At 35.1% G+C, this 24,849-nt stretch overlaps 1 protein-coding gene across 8 annotated transcripts in view; it reads right to left on the reverse strand.

The window, feature by feature from the left end:
* Positions 1-24,849, reverse strand: part of GPHN (gephyrin) — a 509,895-nt gene that overhangs the window by 272,009 nt on the left and 213,037 nt on the right. For 4 of the 8 annotated variants that reach the window (XM_066388096.1, XM_066388095.1, XM_066388090.1 and 1 more), the window contains exon 5: positions 18,135-18,173. The exons of the other annotated variants lie outside the window; for them this stretch is intronic. In XM_066388096.1, the coding sequence (XP_066244193.1) occupies positions 18,135-18,173 (39 nt within the window). The remainder of the gene's footprint in view (positions 1-18,134; positions 18,174-24,849) is intronic. 8 annotated transcript variants of the gene reach the window in all.

The raw sequence follows: 24,849 nt of genomic DNA on the forward strand, positions 1-24,849 counted from the left end.
AAATAAAAGGCATTGATTTTGGGAAAGAACAAGTAATGGTTTCACTTTTTGCAGATGATATAATCCTATATATTGAAAACCCGAAAGACTCCACAAAAAGATTATTGGAAACAATAAAGCAATACAGTAAGGTTGCAGGATACAAAATTAATATACAGAAGTCCATTGCCTTCCTATATGCCAACAATAAAACATCAGAAAACGAACTAAAAAAAAAGAATCCGTTTTACGGTTGCAACGACCAAAAAATAAAATACCTAGGAATAACATAACAAAGAATGTAAAGGACCTATATAATGAAAACTACAAAGCATTGTTAAGGGAAATTGAAAAAGATACAATGAAATGGAAAAATATTCCTTGTTCTTAGATAGGAGGAAAAAATATAGTCAAAATGACCATATCACCGAAACTGATATACAAATTTAATGCAATTCCCATCAAAATTCCAATGCCCTTTTTTTAAATGGAACAAAAATCATCAAGTTTATATGGAATTATAAAAAATCCTGAATAGCCAAAGTAATCCTAAGGAAAAAGAACAAAACTGGGGGCATTACAACACCTGACTTCAAATTATATTATAGGGCCCTGGCTGGTTGGCTCAGTGGTAGAGCGTCGGCCTGGCGTGCGGAGGTCCTGGGTTTGATTCCCGGTCAGGGCACACAGGAGAGGCGCCCATCTGCTTCTCCACCCCTCTCCCTCTCCTTCCTCTCTGTCTCTCTCTTCCCCTCCCACAGCCAAAGCTCCATTGGAGCAAAGCTGGCCCGGGTGCTGGGGATGGCTCCATGGCCTCTGCCACAGGCGCTAGACTGGCTCTGGTTGCAACAGAGCGACGCCCCGGATGGACAGAGCATCGCCCCCTGGTGGGCGTGCCGGGTGGATCCCAGTCGGGCGCATGCAGGAGTCTGTCTGACTGCCTCTCCGTTTCCAGCTTCAGAAAAATACCCCCCAAATTATATTATAGAGCCATGATAATCAAAACAGCATGGTATTGGCAGAAAAATGGACACTCAGACCAATGGAATAGAATACAGAGCCCAGAAATAAAACCACAATCTTTGATAAAGGAGCCAACACACAATGGAGAAAAGAAAATCTCTTCAATAAATGGTGTTGGGAAAACAGGACAGCCAAATACAAAAGAATGAAAGTCGACTACAGTTTTTCCTCTTGTACTAAAATTAACTCAAAGTGGATCAAAGACCTAAATATAAGACCTGAAACAATAAAGTACATAGAAGATACATAGGTACTAAACTCATGGACCTTGGCCATAAAGAGCATATTATGAATTTGACTCCAAAGGCAAGGGAAGTGAAAGCAAAGAAAAATGAATAGGAGTACATCAGACTAAGAAGCTTTTGCACAGCAAGAGAAACTGAGAACAAAACAAACAGTTAATTAAATGGGCGATGATATTTTCAAACAATAGCACAGAAAAGGGCCTAATATCCAAAATACATACTATCTTAACTTTACACGAAACAAAGGATAGAAGAAACTTGCCTCCAGTCTTTCCGGGGAACTGAGGGGTAGCATAAACAATCTAGCACCACAGCTTAACAGCCTTTTGCAATCTAATCAGGCAAGTGAGGTGGGGGGCCCTGATAATTTGTTTAACACTAAGAGTAAGGGCAGACTTCTATACTAACTAAATTTGGTTCTAAGGAAAGAACATAAAACAAAGCAATAGGTGGAAATGTAGGGGTGAGCACACTAAGATTCTGTCATGTCTTGGTCTCCTAGAGTTTTTTTTCTTCTTTCTTCTATTAAGGTAGGTTTCCCAGAAGCTATCAAACTTTTTTACTATTCTCTGAATAATTTTCAGATATCATCACAGCTCCTGCAAATTCTCTACTTTTTAAACCTTTTTACATACAAAACAATGGGTATATATATGAAATATTTTCCTTAATCTTCTTGATCTGTCTCTGTCAGCAGCAATGACAAAAAATATCAGAGAAACAGTAGTTGTTTCAAAAGGAAGGAATCAGAAAAAAAGAAAAAAAGAATAAAATTATGACAGTATTCATTTCCAGCACTTCAAAATAAATTTGGCCTAAATCAATCATAGCAAATGTAGGTGTATTCTTTTTTTTTCCCCTCATTCATTTTATTTATTTATGTATTTTTAAAAAAATTTTTATTAATGTTAATGGGGTGACATTAATAAATCAGGGTACATATATTCAAAGAAAACATGTCCAGATTATCTTGTCATTCACTTATGTTGCATACCCATCACCCAAAGTCAGATTGTCCTCTGTCACCTTTTATCTAATTTTCTTTGTGCCCCTCCCCCTCCCCTCCTTCCCTCCCACGCCCCCCCCCCCCCCCAGTAACCACCACACTCTTGTCCATGTCTCTTAGTCTCCTTTTTATGTCCCACCAATGTATGGAATCATGAAGTTCTTGGTTTTTTCTTATTTACTAATTTCACTCCATATAATGTTATCAAGATCCCACCATTTTGTTGTAAATGATCCAATGTCATCATTTCTTATGGCTGAGTAATATTCCATAGTGTATATGTGCCACATCTTCTTTATCCAGTCTTCTATTGAAGGGCTTTTTGGTTGTTCCCATGTCCTGGCCACTGTGAACAATGCTGCAATGAACATGGGGCTACATGTGTCTTTACGTATCAATGTTTCTGAGTTTTGGGGGTATATACCCAGTAGAGGGATTGCTGGGTAATAAGGTAGTTCTATTTTCAGTTTTTTGAGGAACCACCATACTTTCTTCCATAATGGTTGCACTACTTTACAGTCCCAACAACAGTGAATAAGGGTTCCTTTTTCTCCACAGCCTCTCCAGCATTTGCTATTACCTGTCCAGTTGATAATAGCTAATCTAACAGGTGTGAGGTGGTATCGCATTGTAGTTTTGATTTGCATTTCTCTACTAATGAAGATGAGCATCTCTTCATATATCTTTTGGCCATTTGTATTTCTTCCTGAAAGAAGTGTCTGTTCATGTCCTCTTCCCATTTTTTTATTGGATTGTTTGTTGTTGAGTTTTATAAGTTCTTTGTAAATTTTGGATATTAGGCCCTTATCTGAGCTGTTGTTTGAAAATACCATTTCCCATTTAGTTGGCTGTCTGTTTATTTTGTTGTCAGGTTCCCTTGCTGAGCAAAAACTTTTTAGTCTGATGCAGTCCCATTCATTTATCTTTGCCTTCACTTCTCTTTCCTTTGGAGTCAAATTCATAAAATGCTCTTTAAAACCCAGGTCCATGAGTTTAGTACCTATGTCTTCTTCTATGTACTCTATTGTTTCAGGTCTTATATTTAGGTCTTTGATCCATTTTGAATTAATTTTCGTACAAAGGGACAAGCTGTAGTCGAGTTTCATTCTTTTGCATGTGGCTTTCCAGTTTTCCCAGCACCATTTGTTGAAGAGGCTTTCTTTTCTCCATTGTGTGTTGTTGGCCCCTTTATCAAAAATTATTTGACCATATATATGTGGTTTTATTTCTCGACTTTCTATCATGTTCCATTGGTCTGAGTGTCTATTTTTCTGCCATTACCATGCTGTTTTGATTGCCATGGCCCTATAATATAGTTTGAAGTCAGGAATTGTAATGCCTCCAGCTTCCTTCGTTTTCCTTAGGATTGCTTTGGCTAATCGGGGTTTTTTATACTTCCATATAAATCTGATGATTTTTTGTTTCGTTTCTTTAAAGAATGTCATAGGAATTTTGATGGGAATTGCATTAAATTTATATATTGTTTTGGGTAATATGGCCATTTTGATTATATTTATTCTTCCTATCCACAAACAAGGAATATTTTTCCATCTCATTGTATCTTTTTCGATTTCCCTTAACAATGCTTTGTAGTTTTCGTTATATAGGTCCTTTACATTCTTTGTTATGTTTATTCCTAGGTATTTTATTTTTTTGGTTGCAATCATGAAGAGGATTATTTTTTTGAGTTCATTTTCTAATATTTCATTGTTGGCTTATAGAAAGGCCATGGACTTTTGAATGTTAATTTTGTATCCTGCGACCTTACTGTATTGGTTTATTGTTTCTAGTAATCTTTTTGTGGAGTCTTTGGGGTTTTCAATGTATAGGATCATATCATCTGCAAAAAGTGATACCTTTACTTCTTCTTTTCTGACATGGATGCCTTTTATTTCTTTGTCTTGTCTGATTGCTCTGGCCAGAACTTCTAGCACCACGTTAAATAAGAGTGGAGAGAGTGGACAACCCTGTCTTGTTCCTGATTTAAGGTGGAAAGTCCTCAGTTTTATACCATTTAATATGATATTGGCTGATGGTTTATCATATATGGCCTTTATCATGTTGAGATATTTTCCTTCGATACACATTTTGTTGAGTGTCTTAAACATAAAGTTGTGTTGTACTTTATTGAATGCCTTTTCTGCATCTATTGATAAGATCATGTGGTTTTTGTTCTTTGCTTTGTTGATATGGTGTATTTACGTTAACTGTTTTACGTATGTTGAACCATCCTTGAGATTCTGGGATGAATCCCACTTGATCATGATGTATTATTTATTTAATATGTTGTTGCATTCGATTTGCCAGTATTTTGTTTAGTATTTTAGCATCTGTATTCATTAGAGATATTGGTCTGTAGTTTTCTTTTTTGTGCCATCCTTGCCAGGTTTCGGTATGATGGTTATGTTGGCCTCATAAAATGTGTTTGGAAGTATTGCTTCTTCTTCAATTTTTTGGAAGACTTTCAGTAGAATAGGGACCAAGTCTTCTTTGAATGTTTGATAGAATTCACTAGTATAGCCGTCTGGGCCTGGACTTTTATTTTTGGGGAGGTTTTTAATGGTTTTTTCTATTTCTTCTCTACTAATAGGTCTATTTAGGCTTTCTGCTTCTTCATGACTCAGTCTAGGAAGGTTGTACTGTTCTACGAATTTATCCATTTCTTCTAGGTTGTTGAATTTAGTGGCATAAAGTTTTTCACAGTAATCTACAATAATTCTTTGTATATCTACGATGTCCATGGTGATTTCTACTCTTTCATTTTGGATTTCGTTTATATGAGTTCTTTCTCTTTTTTCCTTGGTAAGTCTTGTCAAGGGTTTGTCAATTTTGTTGATCTTTTCAAAGAACCAGCTCCTTGTTCTATTAATTTTTTCTATAGTTTTTCTGTTCTCTATTTCATTTATTTCTGCTCTGATTTTTATTATCTCCTTTATTCAGCTGGTTTTGGGTTGTCTTTGTTCTTCTTTTTCCAGTTCCTTAAGGTGTGAAGTTAAGTGGTTCACTTGGGCTTTCTCTTGTTTGTTCATATATGCCTGAAGTGATATGAACTTCCCTCTTATCACTGCTTTTGCTGCATCCCAGAGATTCTGATATGTCATATTGTCATTTTCATTTGTCTGTATATATCTTTTGATCTCTGCGCTTATTTCTTCTTTGACCCATTCATTTTTTAAAAGTATGTTGTTTAGTTTCCACATTTTTGTGTTTTTTTTCTTCTTTTTTGCAGTTGAATTCTAGTTTCAAGGCTTTATGATAAGAAAATATGCTTGGTACAATTTCGATTTTTCTGAATTTGCTGATGTTATTTTTATGGCCCAACATATGGTCAATTCTTGAGAATGTTCCATGTACACTAGAGAAAAATGTATACTCTGTCGCTTTGGGATGAAATGTCCTATAGATGTCTATCATATCCAGGTTCTCTAGTGTTTCGTTTAAGGCCACTATATCTTTATTGATTTTCTATTTGGATGACCGATCTAGAGTTGTCAGCAGTGTATTGAGGTCTCCAAGTATGATTGTATTTTTGTCAGTTTTTGTTTTTAGGTCAATAAGTAGCTGTCTTATATATTTTGGTGCTCCTTGGTTTGGTGCATATATATTAAGGATTGTTATGTCTTCTTGATTCAGCATGCCCTTAATCATTATGAAATGACCATTTTTGTCTCTGAGTACTTTTGCTGTCTTGTAGTCAGCATTATCAGATATGAGTATTGCTACACCTGCTTTTTTTTGGATGTTATTTGCTTGGAGTATTGTTTTCCAGCCTTTCACTTTGAATTTGTTTTTATCCTTGTTGCTTAGATGTATTTCTTGTAGGCAGCATACAGTTGGATTTTCTTTTTTAATCCATTCTGCTACTCTGTGTCTTTTTATTGGTGAGTTTAATCCATTTACGTTTCGTGTAATTATTGACACTTGTGGATTTCCTCTTGCTATTTTATAAATTGCTTTCTGTTAGTTTTGTATCTTGTTTGATTCTTCTCTTTTGTTTTTCTGTCATTTGTTTTTGTTTGTTTGTATTCCATACTTCTTTCCTCCGTTGCTACCTTTTTTAAGTCATGTGCTTCTGTGGTGGTTTCTTTAAGTGTGGTTACCATTAAGTAATGAAAAGGGACCTACCGTATTCATTGTAGTACCCTATCTTGCGAGTGTTTCTGCACTTCATCGTCTTTTGCTACTGTTAATCTCTGTCCTCTCCCCCCTTTTTTTTGCTTTTGTTGTCACAATTTAAATTTGGTTTTATTGTATTCTTGGTGGAGCTTTTACTTGTGGTTTTGTTTTGTTTTGTTCTTTGGATCTGGTTGGAAAACCCCCTTTAGTATTTCCTGGAGTGGGGGTTTTCTGATGATAAATTCCCTCATCTTTTCTGTATTTGTGAATGTTTTTATTTCTCCTTCGTACTTGAAAGATAACTTTGATGGGTATAGTATTCTTGGCTGAAAGTTCCTCTCTTTCAGGACTTTAAATATTGGGGTCCACTCTCTTCTAGCTTGTAGAGTTTCTGCTGAAAAATCTGATGATAATCTAATAGGCCTTCCTTTATATGTTGTAATCTTCTTTTCCCTGGCTGCCTTAAGAATTTTTTCTTTGTCGTTGGTTTGTGCCATTTTCATTATGATGTGCCTTGGATTAGGTTTGTTGTGGTTAAGAAAACTCGGTGTTCTGTTTGCTTCTTGAATTTGAGGCTTTAGTTCTTTCCACAGGTTTGGGTAGTTCTCGTCTATTATTTGTTTAAATAAATTCTCCATTCCATTTTCTCTCTCTTCTCCCTCTGATATACCTATTATTCTTATGTTATTCATTTTGATGGAGTCAGACAATTCCTGTAGGGCTTTCTCATTTTTTTTTTAATTTTTGAGTCTCTCTCTTCTTCTCTCTGTTGTGCCTCAAGTTGCTTGTCTTCTATGTCACTAATCCTACCTTCTATCTTGCCTGTTCTATTAGCTAAGCTTGTTACCTTGTTTTTCAGTTCATGAATTGAGTTTTTCATCTCTGTTTGATTTGTTTTTATAGTTTCAATTTCCTTGGTAATATATTCTTTGTGTTCATTGAGTTGTTTTCTGAGCTTTCTAAATTGCCTTTCTGTGTTTTCTTGTATATCTCTGAGTATTTTTAGGATTTCTATTTTAAATTCTCTGTCATTTAGCTCCAAGGTTTCCAATATATTAAATTTTTCTCCATAGATTTTTCCACATATATCTGTGTTACTTCTCTTTCTTTTGTATCCATGATATTTGATTTCTTTTTTCTTAATGGCATCTGAGAGTGGTCTTGTTGATAGCACTTCACCTTCAGGGTGTGAAACTCTCGGATGCTCCGAGGGTAGATTTTTCTGTCTCTGGCTATTGAACCTGTTGAAGTTTTGGGGAGATTTTTCGGTCCGTGTCCCCATGGCGCTATTTCTATGACGTCACTCCTGTAGGTGTATTCTTAAAGTTATTTATAAAAATGTTCTGTGTCATTCACAGAGGTAGGTCCGAAAGCTAAATAAATAGCAATTAATAGAAATCTAAAATACTAGTATGTTCAAGACTGTAAAGATTATATAATGCAAGGACAAATGATATGGCTCATTAGAGTAACAGAAAAGTAACCTCACAATTACTCAGTTGCTATCTCAGTACAATGTGTTTTGAGTCTGATAAATCTTTTTTTTTTTTTTTTTTTTTTTCATTTTTCTGAAGCTGGAAACGGGGAGAGACAGTCAGACAGACTCCCGCATGCGCCCGACCGGGATCCACCCAGCACGCCCACCATGGGGCGACGCTCTGCCCACCAGGGGGCGATGCTCTGCCCATCCTGGGCGTCGCCATATTGCGACCAGAGCCACTCTAGCGCCTGGGGCAGAGGCCACAGAGCCATCCCCAGCGCCCGGGCCATCTTTGCTCCAATGGAGCCTTGGCTGCGGGAGGGGAAGAGAGAGACAGAGAGGAAAGTGCGGCGGAGGGGTGGAGAAGCAAATGGGCGCTTCTCCTGTGTGCCCTGGCCGGGAATCGAACCCGGGTCCTCCACACGCTAGGCCGACGCTCTACCGCTGAGCCAACCGGCCAGGGCCTATGTCTGATAAATCTTTAAAGATAAAAGGACACTGATTTTTGCTGAACTATGGATACCTATGGCATGAGCCTCAAAAATGAGTGAGTTTTCAATCCTGATATATTAAGATTGTTTTGTGGATTATGCTGAAGATTTTCCAAAGTTTTTAAGTTAAATAGAACAATAAAATTATTATATGTCAGAGGCCAAATTATGTGCGAGAAGCAAAACTTTTGATATACTATTTTTATATTAAAATGTAACTATTTTTATTATGTGATGGGAGATTTCAAAAAATTGCTCCCAAAAATATCAAAGTAGAAGGCAAGTAGCATGAGAAAAATTTAAAGTATTGAATACATTAAAAAGAAAAAATATATAATCTTAGAAATTTAATTCATTTTTGAATTATTTTATTTAAATATTAATAAAGTCAATCATGATTATTAGATTAAAAGCATCTAATATGCTTAAAACATATCAATTCTTCTCTATCTAAATCAAATACTATTTTAATGAAAAAACTTTATAACTTTTAATATAAATCACTAATCTAATGGGAAAATGTCATTTTAGAATTTGATATTATTGTTGTCCTGACCTAATAAATATGGTCTAAATGGCTCTATCCAAAAATTTAGAACAAATTTGTGTATTATATTGTGAATCTCAGTAAACATTTCACATATGTACATCACAAAATGGTAAACTATGCAAAGTAATGTCCAATATAACTTTTTCAATACTTTGAAGAAAATTTTTAAAATACTCTGAAGGTATTCAATATATATTTTTTTAATTCTTTCTGCTGTCATTTTTATATAATTGATCTGTCCTTTCTCTGTGGTTACTTTTGAGATCATTTCTTTTTCTCCATTTTTTCCTTTTGGGCTATGATGTAATGTATTTTGGATCTTATTTCATTCTCCATACCTATGTTTCTTTCACATTTCCATTAAATCATGTTTCTAATGTAATTTTCCAATATGAGGTAATTTCCTCAGAAAAATACTTCAGTATGCTAATTCACTCTTCTGCTGGTCTAATTTGCTGTTTTATCTGTTCACTGATATTTTATTTTAATTTTTTAAAATTTATTCATTTTAGAGAGGAGGGGGAGAAAGGGGGGAGGAGCACGAAGCATCAACCCCATATGTGCCTTGACCAGACAAGTGCAGGGCCCCGAACCGGCGACCTGGCCAGGTCGACGCTTTATCCACTGCGCCACCACAGGTCAGGCAGTTCACTGATATTTTAAACTTATATTTTCTTATTTCTTAGTCCCATTTACCCCCAAATTTGCTAATTCATAAATAATGGTCTCTTGTTATGTCTTTATCTTGTTATGTCTTTGTTCTTATGGACTTTTCACCATAGGCAGGTTAAACATACATCCTGGCTTGCTAGGGACAGTTTGATATACTTCTGTTGTGCCTGCTTCCTGTCTGGTTTCACATTTGTCCTAAATGAAAGTTCGCCAGTATGAACAATATTAATCACCTAATTCTTAGATGTCTTATATTTTTGTATTTGACAAGTTCTAGTCCATCTAATGCAGCAGTTCTGAACCTGTGCGTCGCAACCCCGGTGGAGGTTGAATGACCAAAACACAGGGGTCGCCTAAAGCCATCGGAAAATACATATTTATTATACAATACATTTTTAAATAAAATATGTATTTCCGATGGCTTTAGGCAACCCCTGTGTTTTGGTCATTTTCTGATGGCTTTAGGCGACCCCTGTGTTTTGGTCATTTTCCAATGGCTATAGGCAACCCCTGTGTTTTGGTCGTTCGACATGTTCCCACCGGGGTTGCGACCCACAGGTTCAGAACCGCTGATCTAATGAATAACAGTTTTCCTAAATTACTTGTGGTTAGTGAGTTTTGGCCATATTCATTACTTGATCTTAATCTGTTGGGAGGATGGCTGAATTAAAGTGGGGAAATTTCCTTTGGAAAAAAATGATTTCTGTTTCTACCTTTAGCTGAAGGGCACCACTGACAGTTTCTACTTCAGCTTCCCACGTGGGTCTCATAGTCTCAGGGAATCCCAGGCTGAACTTTACACATTACCATTTGTCTGAAGATAAGTATTTCACCAGCAGTGCTGCTATAGACATCTGCCTCAGGGTACCTTCTGTCACTCCTAAGTCCTGGCTTCCTATAGTCCTGGCTCCTATTCCCTGCTGCTCTGACCTCCAAGTCATGGTACTATTTGGGATGAGTGAGTCTAAAGACTGATAGTGCATGTCCTTTTACAGGGTATGCCTCAGAGGGTATGGCCTTTTACTGGTCAAGTTCTTCTACAGAGGAAAGGTTTTTCAAAGTACCAAAGGAACTATTTCAGACTGTATACTATTTGCAAACTGCTTTATTTCCCTATTAAATGAATGTCTTTTATATCATTACATTAAAATATCTGACACACACTGAAGTCTGCCCTACAGAAGGATGGTACCAATTTATCTTCCAAAGAACAATGTGTTTTTCACCCAAACTTGCCTATTGCAGGCAATCTCAATTTTAAATAGCTTCTGAACTGAGGCGTTCAAAGCAATAGAATATTTTTAAAACTTGCATTTCTTACAAGTTATAACAAGTACATATGTAAAAGCATCTTGCATCTTTTTCCTTGCAAATTGTCTATATCTTTTGCCTACTATTCTATATTGAGGGACATGTTCCTCCTATTGAATTATTAGAAAACTTTATATATTAAAAATATTAAACTGTTGGCAGTTAAATGTATTGAAAATATTAATTTATAATTTGACATGTGTAACAGTTTTTGCAAGATGATTTGGCTATTCAGAGGTTTCAAATGTGGGCCTTACCACTGGGTAGATCAGTTGGTTAGAACATCATCCGGATACCAAGGTTTTGATTTGATCCTTGGTCAATGCACATACAAGAATAATCAATCAATGAATGCATAAATAAATGGAACAATAAATTAATATTTCTCTCTCAAATCAATAAATATAAAAAATATTAAAAAGCTTTCAAATGTTTATATAGGAGGTTCTATTAATATTTTTATTATATATTCTGGGTTTCATGTCTCAATTAGAAAGGTTTCTCTCGCCTAGAGACCATAAATAGAACTGATTAATTTTTAAAATATAAAGTTATAGTTTTTGTTTAAATGTTTAATCTATCTATAGATTAATTTTATGTTGCGTGATCAATCTTCTTGACTAAAATAGATATCCAATTTTCTCAACATCTTTTATTGAATGATTCATTTTCCTCCAATGTCTTGAAATGTCGCATTTATAATTATTAAGTTCCAATTTTATACATTTATAGATCAATGAAACATCATTTGGTTGGATTATTTCTGAGTTTGTTTTCATGTAATGTACTGAACACTTACTGTGCTTTGTTTTTACATCTGATTGAGTAAGGCCCTCTCACTAGCAATTTTCATTCATTTGTTCTTTTAAAACTACATTCAGAATCAACTTGGTATATTCTCCCCAAAATCCACTGGGAAGTATATCACATTTACCAATCCATTTAACATAAACTGACAATTTCACAGAAATATTTGCATTTAAGTACATGGCATTACTTCCTAATCATGCAAGTGATATGTATGTCCTTTAATAAAGTTTTCTTTATTCAGAGATGGCAAAGTTCTTAGGTATTATGAAGTTTCCATTGTTCTGCTATAGAAAAGAAGATATTTTTCCATTTATTTTCTAGTGGATTGTTTCTAATTTAAATAACATTAGTCTGTTGATATTTATAAAATAATATATATACTCTTATATTCAGCCACCTGAACTTTTCTTGATTCTAATACTTTTTCAATGGATTCCTTTGGGTTTTCTAGTTGAATAATAATATCTATAAATAAGGGGATCACAACTTTAAAAAAAGTCATGTTAAAGTTCTTCATCTTCCAAAACATTGATAGGCAGTGCTGTGGTTCCAAAAGCTAATCATATTCATTTGCTAAGTCACAAAGAGACCACTAGCTTGACCACTGTCTCAGATAGCAATCAAAATGTCTTTGATCTGATGCTACAGCTTGGTGACTATAAGGAATTTACTGACTCATTGCCTTTATTTTCTTAAGGGAAGCATGTATAAATTAAAATACAGTAATCATTCCATCTAGAGATAAAAACCAGGAACTCTATTAATTCTATACTTCAGACAATTTCTTTCTTATTCATAAAGATGCAATATTTTAATCCTTTTTCCTTTCCTCTCCCAGCTCTTGCTTTTAACACGCATATACACACACACACAGATGTATGCACAGAAGCACAGACCCTCTCTCATTTTTTTCTTTCTGAGCTGAAAACAACTTTATTCATGATTAAACGTATAAATTTAGTGAAAAGTAAAACTAGTGAAACCTAAAACAGCCTGATCTGTGGTGGCACAGTGGATAAAGCATTGACCTGGAACATTGAGGTTGCTGGTTCAAATCAAGGCACATACAGAAAGCACCTACTATGAGTAGATGCTTCCTGCTTCTCTGCTTTTCCCCTTCTCTCTCTCTCTTCCTCCTGTCTCTAAAAACCAATAAATAAAATAAAAAAATAAAAAGGAAACCTAAAACTACAAAAAAAGAAGAGTAAGTTTTAAATTAAAATGAAAACAAAAGCCAATGCTGTTAATCAGACTAGACTAACCAATTTCCTTAAAGATTTCCATCAATTTATTCATTTTCAACAGTGATATTTATTGTTCTACAAGTTTGAACACTAAAGGTAACTCTAGACATTACTTTGCATTCAATTTTCATTATTAATATCTAATTCTATTTTTTTCTTCATTGTTCACATTTTGTATTTCAGTAACACATACAGGTTTTTGAAGGTTTGCTCAGGAAACTACTCTCTGCAATTTTCAGACCCAGTTAGTCAAAAAGTGCTATAAATTCTGTTCAGAGAGTCATCTATCCTTTAAAAATATATATTTTTAAAATTTTAGCCATCTATCCCTTTTTATCCTCAACTGCATTTAGGTTTTCAGCACCTTTGTTTGAATATTCCAATAACCTCCTGATTTATGTGATAACTAAGTTTACTTTCACTCAACCCATCTCTACTCTGTTGCTAAAGTGGTCTTTCTAAATTTCAAATATCATTAAATGCAGTTCTGTTTAATATCTTTAAAAATACCTTCATTGCCTTCTACAGGCAAATCCAAGTTTTACACGACACAGAGAGCCTCCACCATCTGACCCTTTCTGCACCTCTGAGGGTTCTCTCCTGCCACTTCCCTCTCAAAACCCAGTCTGCAGCCAGGCTGACCTACTGGAAGATTTATGATTTCACCCATTGTGCCTTTACAGAAATGATAACTTCTTTACCGTAGAACAAATATCGGCACATTTCTATAACAGACTACTATGTGATAATGACAACGAACAAACAACTACATACAAGAATATGAATTGTTATTACAAACATAATATTGAGCTAAAGAATCCAGACAGAAAATATTACATACTACATGGTTTCATTTATACAAAGTTTAGTAAAAAAAATAATCTATACAGTAGTCACTCTTAACAGTTGGGCTGTAATGGAAAGGCAGCAGCACAAGATGGTCTTCTGGGATGCTGATAATATTCTGGTGTCTGGAATTGGAAGTTGCTGGATATATGAATATGTTCATTTTTTGAAAATCCATTAAGCTATAACTATACTATTCCTGTGCCCTTTGTAAATATAATTAAAAGATAAACAGTATAAACAACAACAACAAAGACAGTTCTAGTATGACTGTGCAAATTTCTCTAATTCCCTCAGGCAAACATTTTCTAGCTCCTAAATATATCAAATATGCACACTACCATATCGATAATCAAGTTGTCCTTTATTGATCCAATTCTTTCCATTTACTAACTATAATGTAACTTCCCAGAGTGCTAAGATCATAACTTTCTGTCCATGTGTCCCCGGCCCCAACACAGTGCCTGGCAGTTAGTGAGTATTCAATAATATTATATAAATTTCTGCATTATTAACATTTGGGGCCAGAGAATTCTTTGTTGTAGGGGCTGTCCAGTACATTGTAGAATGTTTAGAAGTATCCCTGGCCTCTATTCACATGATGTCAAGTAGTACACCTCTAGTTGTGACAACCCAAAATGTCACCAGGCATTGCCAAATGTTCTCTGAGGACCAAAAATGCCACTGATTGAGAATAATATACATAAATAATGTTTCTGTGGAAAATTACAAGCCAAGTGTTAAACACTTACCAAAAAACTTTGGGCTTAAATGGTTAGCGGAGACTAAAAATATAGGCTCTTTTGAGGGAAGCTAAGCTCTGCCTGTCAGAAAACATTTATAAAATGCTTTAAATGTCTAGATAATTAAATGTAACTCACATTAATTGCATACCAGAATATTGTTTTCACTGGAATTCTTTTTTTTTTTTTTTTGTATTTTTCCGAAGCTGGAAACGGGGAGAAACAGTCAGACAGACTCCCGCATGCGCCTGACCGGGATCCACCCGGCACACCCACCAGGGGGCGACGCTCTGCCCACCAGGGGGCGATGCTCTGCCCCTCTGGGGCGTCATTCTGTTGCGATCAGAGCCACTCTAGCGCCTGGGGCAGAGGCCAAGGAGCCATCCCCAGCGCCCAGGCCAACCTTGCTCCAATGGAGCCTCGCTGCGGGAGGGGAAGAGAGAGACAGAGAGGAAGGAGAGGGAGAGGGATAGAGAAGCAGATGGGCGCCTCTCCTGTGTGCCCTGGCCGGGAATCGAACCCGGGACTTCTGCACGCCAGGCCGACGCTCTACCACTGAGCCAACCGGCTAGGGCCTTCACTGGAATTCTTATGGTGCAAAATAATTTGCAAATAGGACTCTATCTTTGGTATTTAAAAAATGTGAATAGTAGCTGTGTGTACTCAATTTAATTATAAATTATTTCCCAAGGTTTTAAAAAATCTATGAACAAAGTATTCATTCTAAAATATTAAGGTTCAAGGCCCTAGCTAGGTGCTTCAGTGTAAAAGGTGTTAACCTGGCGTGCTAGAAGTTGCATGTTTAACCCCTGGTCAGGGCAGGTATGGGAGGCAATTGAGTACAGAACTAAATGGGACAACTATGTGAAACAATGAGTTGATGCTTCTCTCTCTTTCTCTCTCCCTGTATCCACTCTCTCTTAAATCAGTGAAAAAAATTTTTTTAATTAAGTGAGAGCAGGGCAGACAGAGAGACAGACTCCCTCATGAGACCCGACTGGGATCCATCCCGCAAGCCCCCTATGGGGCCATGCTCTGCCCATCTGGGGTGTTGTTCCATTTCTCAGCAATGAAGCTATTCTTTTGGTGCCTGAGGCTGAGGCCACGAAGCCATCCTTGCTTGAGCCAATCGAGCTATGGCTGCAGGACAGGGGAGAGAGAGAGAGATGGTGGAGAAGGGAAATGGGTGGAGAAGCAGATGGTTGCTTCTCTTGTGTGCCCTGATAGGGAACTGAACCCAGGATATCCACACACTAGGCTGATGCTCTACCACTGAGCCAACTAGCCAGGGCCTGAAAAACTTTAAAAAATTAAAATACTAAGGTTCAATAATTTTCTATTCATAAAGTATTTATCATAAACATTTCATTAAAAAGTTAGAAAATAAACTATTGTGCATCAGCTATTAAAAAAAACTCCACAAAGGGCATAAGTAGCTTGCTAGAAAATGATGTGTATTTTATTAACTGCATGCCTTTGATTCAGAAAGTGTTTGAGCTTGACCTCTGTTGTAAGAGGGTAATGAAATAATTGATTCCTATTTTATTAATGGAATTTAAGAAAAGAGAAAGTAAACTGCTATATACATATTTATGTTTCAAATGTTATAGTTAAAATATAAATCTGACTCTGCCAAAAGTATTTCCTGATGAGCAATTCCTTATACTTCTCTTTGTAATTAGAATTGGTCCTTAAGAACAGGTTATTGAGACAAAAGAAAACTGAGCAAAGAAAACAGGTGGTTTAAAAACCCAGTCCATAACTTTCTTTTATATTCCCTAAATTTATAACTTTCTTTTTGGCTTTTTCTTTTCTTTTTACCTTTAATTTTTAGTAAAAATAAAACAAAATTTAATATGGATACTCAGAATTTTCCACATTTCAAGGACAATGAATTAATAGATATATACACACATAGACATATTACACTTGTATGCAAACATACACACTGTAGTATAAATCTACTTAGACTCTTGAAATTGTTTGTTAATGTAACCAAAATTCTCCACTTCTTGATCTTATCTTTTATTTACCTATCAGCGAATAAAACAACAAGCTTGACAATGCAGATAGTTGTTTACTCCCATTTCTTTTTCAATGCCAAGTACTCAGCAAATAATGGAAAAAATGTTAATTTTAAAAGTTTACCCACTCAGAAGAAAAAATGGCCTAAAAGAATGTAAAGATAAATACATCAAAAGGATCTCTAAGGAACTGATATTATATAAATTATGGGGCAGCTAAAAAATGATATTCTCAAAGAAAAAAAATAGATCGAAGTAGAAAGATACTTTAATCTTAACTACAAAGAACTATAATTAATTTATTATTTTTAGAGATGGTACTTTTAAGTTTTAAACAAAATTAATAGGAGTTAATTGTCCTCATGATACCCTAGAAAAATTAGGGAAACTAAATTAGGAAATAAGTGCAGTATATAAAAAATTATGAAAAGATGCTATATACAAGAAACAAAAGTACCTAATAAATGATGTGAAAAGGCAACTGAAGCAAACATAAATCTATTCCTAAATAAAGAGAAAAATGTAGAGTTGTATTAAAAAGATGAAAGGATGGGTGGTAACGAGTTTAAAAGTCAGTTTAGGAGTAAACCGGACTGGACTGTTAAATAGCGAAGCATTTTCATATTTCTAAGATATGTTTGGACAATATATAGGCAACACTTTTCTTGGAAATAAAAATCTGATCAGGGATACAAGACAACAGAGGAACAATGCCAGTGATTTATCAGATGCAGAGAAATATAAAGGAGGCAATATGGGCCAATCACCAAGTTTCAAGACTGAGTACATAGGAGATGAACATAATATCTCAAGTTGATTAATGGGGCAGCCATGTGCAGCAAATAGGTAGTGGAGACAGTAGTCAAGCAAATTCATTCAGCACTCCAACTTAGTGGCAAAAGACAAGTAGAGATAGGTAGCAGAAGTGCTATACAATCTGAACCTACATATAGTATTACAGGCATAGATTGGGCAGGGTAAGATCAGGCAGGCAGATGGCATAGGAGTATGGTAAGAGAGCCAACGGACAATGCTGAGCAGTCTAAAATGCTAAAATAGCAGATGGATATGGCAGTACCAGGCCATTTGCTGATGGACAAAGCACCAGTGAGCAAAGAATGCAAATCAATCAGCAGATGAGTAAACTGGGGCAAAAAGTAGAGAGGAAAAAAAACAAAGGCAGTCAAAGCAAGAAGATAGAATAGCAGAGAGGCCTGATAGATCATCAAAAGCAGTAGGGTACGATAGTGAAAAGCTGTCAGCAGGGGAACAAAACACCATCAGGAAAAAAATGAGACTGCGAAGCAATCTCCTGAATTTGGTGTCTTCCATATAGGAAACAGTCACCAATAAACTGCATGACAATCCACAAGAGAACAGCACACAAATGGAAATAGCCAATGGATCTGAACTCTACTGCCCAGGGATACAGAGTGACCCTAGAACATAGATACATAACAATTCACAAGAAAATTAAATAGATGGGAAAAATGGGTCCAAGCATTTTTATAATGATAAAAAACAAAAATAAAAACTAAAACACTAAAAATTATTAATCTGAAAATGATTGGCTGGGATTGAAGTCTTCGCTTACCCCTTTCTGGAGCCCACAAAATGGGAATGTTGGGAATTTCTGCAGCAGAAAAACAGAAGAGAAAAGGGATTTCTGACTCCCAGTTTGAGGAAAGCAGGTCAAATTTAGGGCTGTATGAACTGGTTCATGGAAATACAAACCAGCCTGAACCTCTCCGTTCCTCAGAATCAAACCATTTCTGAGGTTTAGGAAAGGTTTAGGAAGCCCTCACCCCATCATTTCCCACAACCTCCCCTTTCACACTTACCTCCAGTGCAAACAGTTTCCAGCAAGGAGGTACTTGGGAAAATTCACCCCCATGTTTACACCATGGCAAAATTTGAGACTGGCCTACTCAATAGTACTTCCTTTGTAGGTCAGGTTTCTGATTCAATGAGACCCCTCCACCCTTCGTGTGTGAGCAGAAGGGACAGGTTACTAGAAACGACCTACCTCTTTAATAGTAAGAAAAGAAGCAGGGGCAGTAATACCAATAAAGAAATAGTAATACTACAGGAGGTCCTCAGGTTATGACAGTCTCAACATACTATGTTTAGAGTTTATGACGCTCACTCCCATAAAAACTTTAAAAAATTGAGACATCAATGTTTTGGCTTACACCATTTAGCATTGTACTTAGGGACTATGTGGGCAAACTATGTTGGTTGGGTGGGGTGGAAGAATACGCAGTACCGTGAACAATACAGTACTGTGTTGTTCAAACACAGTGAATCAAACAGAACCTGTATGTCACCCTTAGTTGTGTTTCTATGTTCTAGATTATGATTTTACAACTGTGTTAGGATAGGTAAGTGACTTAGACTAGGGTGTGTTTTGACTTTCACCAAAAGTTGGGTTATATCACTGTTGTAGGAATGGCACTATGTCATAACGCAAGGATACTTTGTAATCAATACCCTAGTGATTTTATCAATTGTCATGAATTCTATTTCTATTAAAATGTTGATGTCTCTAAAAAAATAGTATCTCTAGCCCAGATTTCTCCTCTCCAGATATAAATATCTAACAGCCAACTTAACACTTCCACTTGGATATCTTAAAGGCAGTTCAAGTTTCCACGACCAGAGTAAAACTCTTAATCTTCCTCCTCAAACCTACTCTTCCCACATGGTCTTCTCCATTGCCGTATATGGCTATTCCATCCTTCCAAATGCCCATCAAAATAGTGGGTCTTATACTTGATTTTTCTCTTATTCCATTTGTTACCTCTACCTTAGAAATATATCAATAATGTATATACATTCCTTCTCTGCCTAATAAAAAAATAAAAAAATTATGTATATATATCTCACTACCTCTACCTCTATCACTAATCTAAGTCACTATCATTTTTCATCTATTGCATATTATTTCAATAGCTTCCTAAATGATTTCCCTGTTTAAATATAAGTCAGATCATGCCATGCCTCTGTTCAAAAATCTCTATAAGGGTGACATACAGGTTCTATTTGATTCATGGTTTGTTTCCTCTCCTGCTTTAGGTGTTTGCTCAAATGTCACCTTATTAATGAAGCCTTTCTTGATGGCCTTAATTACAATTACAATCCTCTTTCTTTCCCACACTACCTATCAACCTTCCCTGGTTTATTTTTATCCACAGTACTTAGCACCATCCCTAATACTACATATTTTACTTGTTTACTCATGTAAGTGTCACCCCACTAAAATGTAAATTCCAAAGAGGTGCAGACTTTTCACTTCTTTGTTTTTTTGCTGTACTCCCAATATCTTGAACAGTACTTGGCATATATATGAGGATTTCAGGATATATTTAATTTATTGTGGGGCATCACTTTTTGCTGTCTTAAATTTTCAGAGCCTTCTTCTGAAAGCTTACAAACTATGGGCTTTTAATTAACAGAGAAGATGCTATTTCATCATAGTATAGGAATGTCCTAAAATAGGGTTTGGAAAACTCATAGCCAATGGGACAAATTCTCCTTGCTACCTTTTCCTTTATTTTTTTTCTTTTCATTTATTTATTTATTTATTTATTTATTTATTTATTTATTTATTTTTGCATTGCCTGCAATTTAAGAGTGATCTTTACATTTTTAAATAATTGAAAAATAAATCAAAATAAAAATATTTCATGACATGTGAAAATTATACAAAATCCAATTTCAGTATCTATGAATGAAGTTTTATTGGGTACAACAAAGTTCATTCATTTATATCATCTTATATTGGTTTTTGTAGTACCAGGCTGGCAAAGGTGAGTCATTATAATAGAGACCATATATCCCAAAAAGCATAAAATATTACTATCTAGAGCTCTAAAGAATAATTTTGCTAACTCCTGTTCTAAGTTATTTTTTTTGTTTTGTTTAGAAGGCAAAGAATAACTGAATATGAACAAATATAAACTAGAGCGATATTATTAATTCTGTTGCTATTGTTGCTCAAAATAAATGTATGGGAAGGTATATTTATACTAGGACTGATTTCAATATTATATAAAGCAGCTCTACCATTTCACTTAATATTATTCAATACTGATGGTGATACTTTTTCATCTATCCACCACACAAGGCAGCCCTATCTCAAAGGACAGGTTACATTATAGTAAAGTCTTCAAAATGGCAAAAAGAGAGGAAATGAGAAAGGAAAGTAAAACAGGGCCACAAACAGATCTCATATCAAAGTATCATAATTAACCAAACCTCTAAATATCCTGTGTAACAACAGTGGGAAACTGGCATCACTGTGAATCTCTTCTGAACCTCACGAATGGAGTTAAAAAGTCACCTCATGATAATGAAGGTCTCCTATACAATACAGTCTTAAATCATAGCCAAAAACAGACACATAATAAGAGTCCAATATATTTATACAATATTCAAAACTAACAGTTATCTTTTCATTGGTTCAAATGCCCACATTTTGTAGAGAAGTATTTTTAAAATTTGCCAAACACTATTCAGAATCACCTCCTAATCAAAAGTGACCTTTTTTCTTGGTACATAAAGTTTATCCTAAGAATTATTACATGAAAGGATATTATATCATATACTGCAATCAAACTATGGAAAACAGTGAAGGTGAGGGGAAAACACACTTAAATTATTCCAATGACATCCATCCCTACAATGCTACCTTCAATCTTCATAAAGTAGTATAATTTATTTCCTGTTGTATCAATTGGTCCGTCGAGCACAATCAACTGCTTTTATTACCTTTGGTGTCTCTCTCTCTCTCTTTCTCTCAGTGAAACTGACAATGGTTCATTTTTGGACTCCATACTTCTAACAGTTTGACTGCTTTTTCCTTCTCAGTACCTTTTGATCCAAGAACTTGGATTCTTCCTGCAATTTTTTATCAGGATGTCTGTCATTAATGGTTATCTGAAATGGTTATTCCCTCTATTGGACAATTGTCCTCCATTCTTAAAGAAATAACAGCCATATTCTTTCCAAGTTCCCATATGAAATAATAGCACTTCCAGACTTATTCGAATAATCATATAGTTTATTTTGTTATATAAATCTACTTTCTGACTCTCAGTTCCCTATCAGTTTCCATTTTGGCAAGCAGTAACAAATTTACAAACATTCTGTCCTTCTAATACAATGATACCATTCTAAGAAGCTCTTAGGATTTGACAGATAAAAATCCATTTGTTGTCATTTTTTTTTCAGAGAAAACATCTCCAGGTTATTTTGACATTTAATTATGTTGCATACTCATCACCCAAAGTCAAATTGTCTTTGTCACCTTCTATCTGGTTTTCTTTGTGCCCCTTCCCTCCCCCCTCCTTCTCCTCCCCACCGTAACAACCATTATGGAAGAAAGTATGGTGGTACCTCAAAAAACTAAAAATAGAACTACCATATGACCCAGCAATCCCTCTACTGGGTATATACCCCCAAAACTCAAAAACACTGGTACATAAGACACATGCAGCCGCATGTTCATTGCAGCATTGTTCACAGTGGCCAAGACATGCAAGCAACCAAAGTGCCCTTCAATAGAGGATTGGATAAAGAAGATGTGGTACATATATACTATGGAATACTACTCAGCCATAAGAAATGATGACATTTGTTGTAATTTTATTACATTTTTTTGAAAAGCAACATTAAGTCCATTTTACAGAAGAAGATCTAACATAGAGAGATGAGCACATATTCTTGATTTCAGACAATAGTAAAAGGAGTATCTTGAAATCTTTCATTCTTGCAAATATATCTCTAGATAAACATGCTTTATCTCATATATTGCAATTTATTTAATGACATTTAGTTGCCAATGTCTTAGTGTGTGTATATATAATATATATATATATATATATTTTTTTTTTTTTTCCCCCCCAAAATCAAAGTATTCCAGTATGCCAGACTCTGTTCGTGTTGTGAGAGTATGCTTATACAAATGAGCTGGAAAGGCAATTTCAAGATTTTATCACTAACAGATTCAAGGTAAAAAAAAAAAAATCAATACTTAGCATGCCATCTCTGTTTTTACTTTTCCACAACTCTGCTACTGTAAACTTTAGGTCCTATCTTGCTTGATTTTTCCCCAGAGAAAAATTGTTTCAATATTTATTCAACCATTATCTAATTATTGTATAAGTTAAAGTTTTTGCTATTTATACTGCAGGTAATAATAGCAAATTTTTATGCAGCAAACAAATATTGGTTTTAGTGTTTTACTTACATCAGTTCACATTTATAACTACTCCATGAGGTAAGTACTCTTACTCTTTCCCTTTGACATGTAAAAAACTAGGTATAGGAAGCTAGTCAAGTTGTGTAAGGTCACAAACTATTAGGAGGTAAATCTAGTATTCAAACCCCCGCAGTCTGTGCTTTTAATCACTATGTTATGTTGCCTCATACATGGTTAAATGGGCAATACTACTCTTCTAGTACAAGTTCTATTTAGACATAAATTTTTGTCATAATAAATATATTTGTATTTTATTGATATGATCTCTTTTCCTCATAGGGCTCCCAAAATACTGAGTACACATTTCTAGTACAGTGTAGGCATGCAATTAAGAAATATATTTAAAGGAAAATGAAGATACCATTTTATTTATGGGTTCTTCATGTATAAAATTTTTGTTTTTGCATTATACTCAAAATTCCAAAATTCTCACCTTGAGGTGCAATGTGCTTTTTCCCTCTTTAGTGTGGGTATGTGGAATGGGAGTCTTTTAATGTAATAGTTTCAAATGCAATATCATTTATTGCCCTAATTACTTCATCTAAATAGTTTAATTTTATCCTGTAACTTCTCCACTGGTACTAAGGAGATTTTCTTTTTAATGCATAAATAAAATAGAAGGTGAATGTCTTGGGAAAATCTGTGACTGGTAGAAAAATACGAGTGCAAAATTAATACTAAAGTAAATGGACGTAATGAGGAAATGTAATATTTATCTTCCAGTATTAGAATGGTCATGCAAAAGATGAATTTATCTACTTTTGTGCATTGCAAAGGGCAAAATTAGGACTACGAGGTAGAGAGAGATTATAAGGCACTGAGTTTCAATTTGATATGTTTCGACTTTCAAACAATTAGAGTTCCTCAAGCAACAAACTCCCAGATGGAAGAAGCAGTGATTGAGATGTTCAGGCAAAGGTGGGGAATGATGAAAAGGATATAATAGGATTCTGAATATAGCATCTCCTCAAACTCCGAAAATTGTGATTTCTCCATTACTATATTATTTGTAATTTTATATAAAATGCTAAACTAACTCAAGATTTAACACTGAAAAAATCGATAATAAGAAAACATTGCTTGATTGTAAGAGTAGTATAACTGAAAAGGTTTCCAAACAACTAATCAAAATTGGAACTTGGTACATTATAGCAGTTTAAATTTTATACACAAATAATGGTGTGGATAGTAACTAGATTTCCAGATTACAATGGACTTAAGAAAGAAAAACAAAACAGGTAGGTTTACAGTGTCATCCTGATATGCTAAGTCTGTGGGTTTGATCCCTCGTCAGGGCACATATAAGAAACAACCAATGATGGCATGAATGGGTGGAGCAACAAATCAATGTTTCTCTTTTTCTCTCTTTTCCTCTCCCTTTAAAAATAAATAGAAATTTTAAAAAAACAAACAGGGCATAAAAATAATCTTCAACAAGAACAACAGTGGTCTACTAGAGAATGTATTGATATGCATCCGAATTAATGCCAATTCTCAAAAGGGTCTATTTTTAGAGAGCCTTGATGACATGAATGTACTGTGTGTACTTGTTGATAGTAGACATGAATTCTGGCTTCTAAGGAATCTCTGAATAATGACAGTGGCTGTTTTTCATCTCTACAGATGGTACTACTCTAGCTGTTCTAAGAAAAAGATTAAAATAACATAGGTCTAGTTTATCCATTTTTCTCTGTACAGTGAATTCTCTGCTCTAGCTAGAAAGATTTTTTTTAATGTCATCTTTCTCTGTGGCTTCCCCTTCTTTCTTATTCCCATCAGTAATGTTCTCTTCTCTCCTAATCTAAATACTATTTTTTCCCTCAATCTTAGCTCAAATTCTATTTGTATAAAAATTTCTCTGATTACTGAGCTCTCTCTTAATCTTTCCTTTTAAAATCTCATGGCTTGAATTGGTATGACATTTCTGGTACTAGGTTTATAGGGTCTTAATTTGTCAAATGACTATTTTAGGAGTACATGTACTTTAGCATTTGCTCAATAAAGCCCAAAGTGCTTGATAAATACTTGTTAAATGGAACAAAGAATA

The sequence above is a fragment of the Saccopteryx leptura genome, chromosome 6, assembly GCF_036850995.1.
Source record: "Saccopteryx leptura isolate mSacLep1 chromosome 6, mSacLep1_pri_phased_curated, whole genome shotgun sequence".
NCBI lineage: Eukaryota > Metazoa > Chordata > Mammalia > Chiroptera > Emballonuridae > Saccopteryx > Saccopteryx leptura.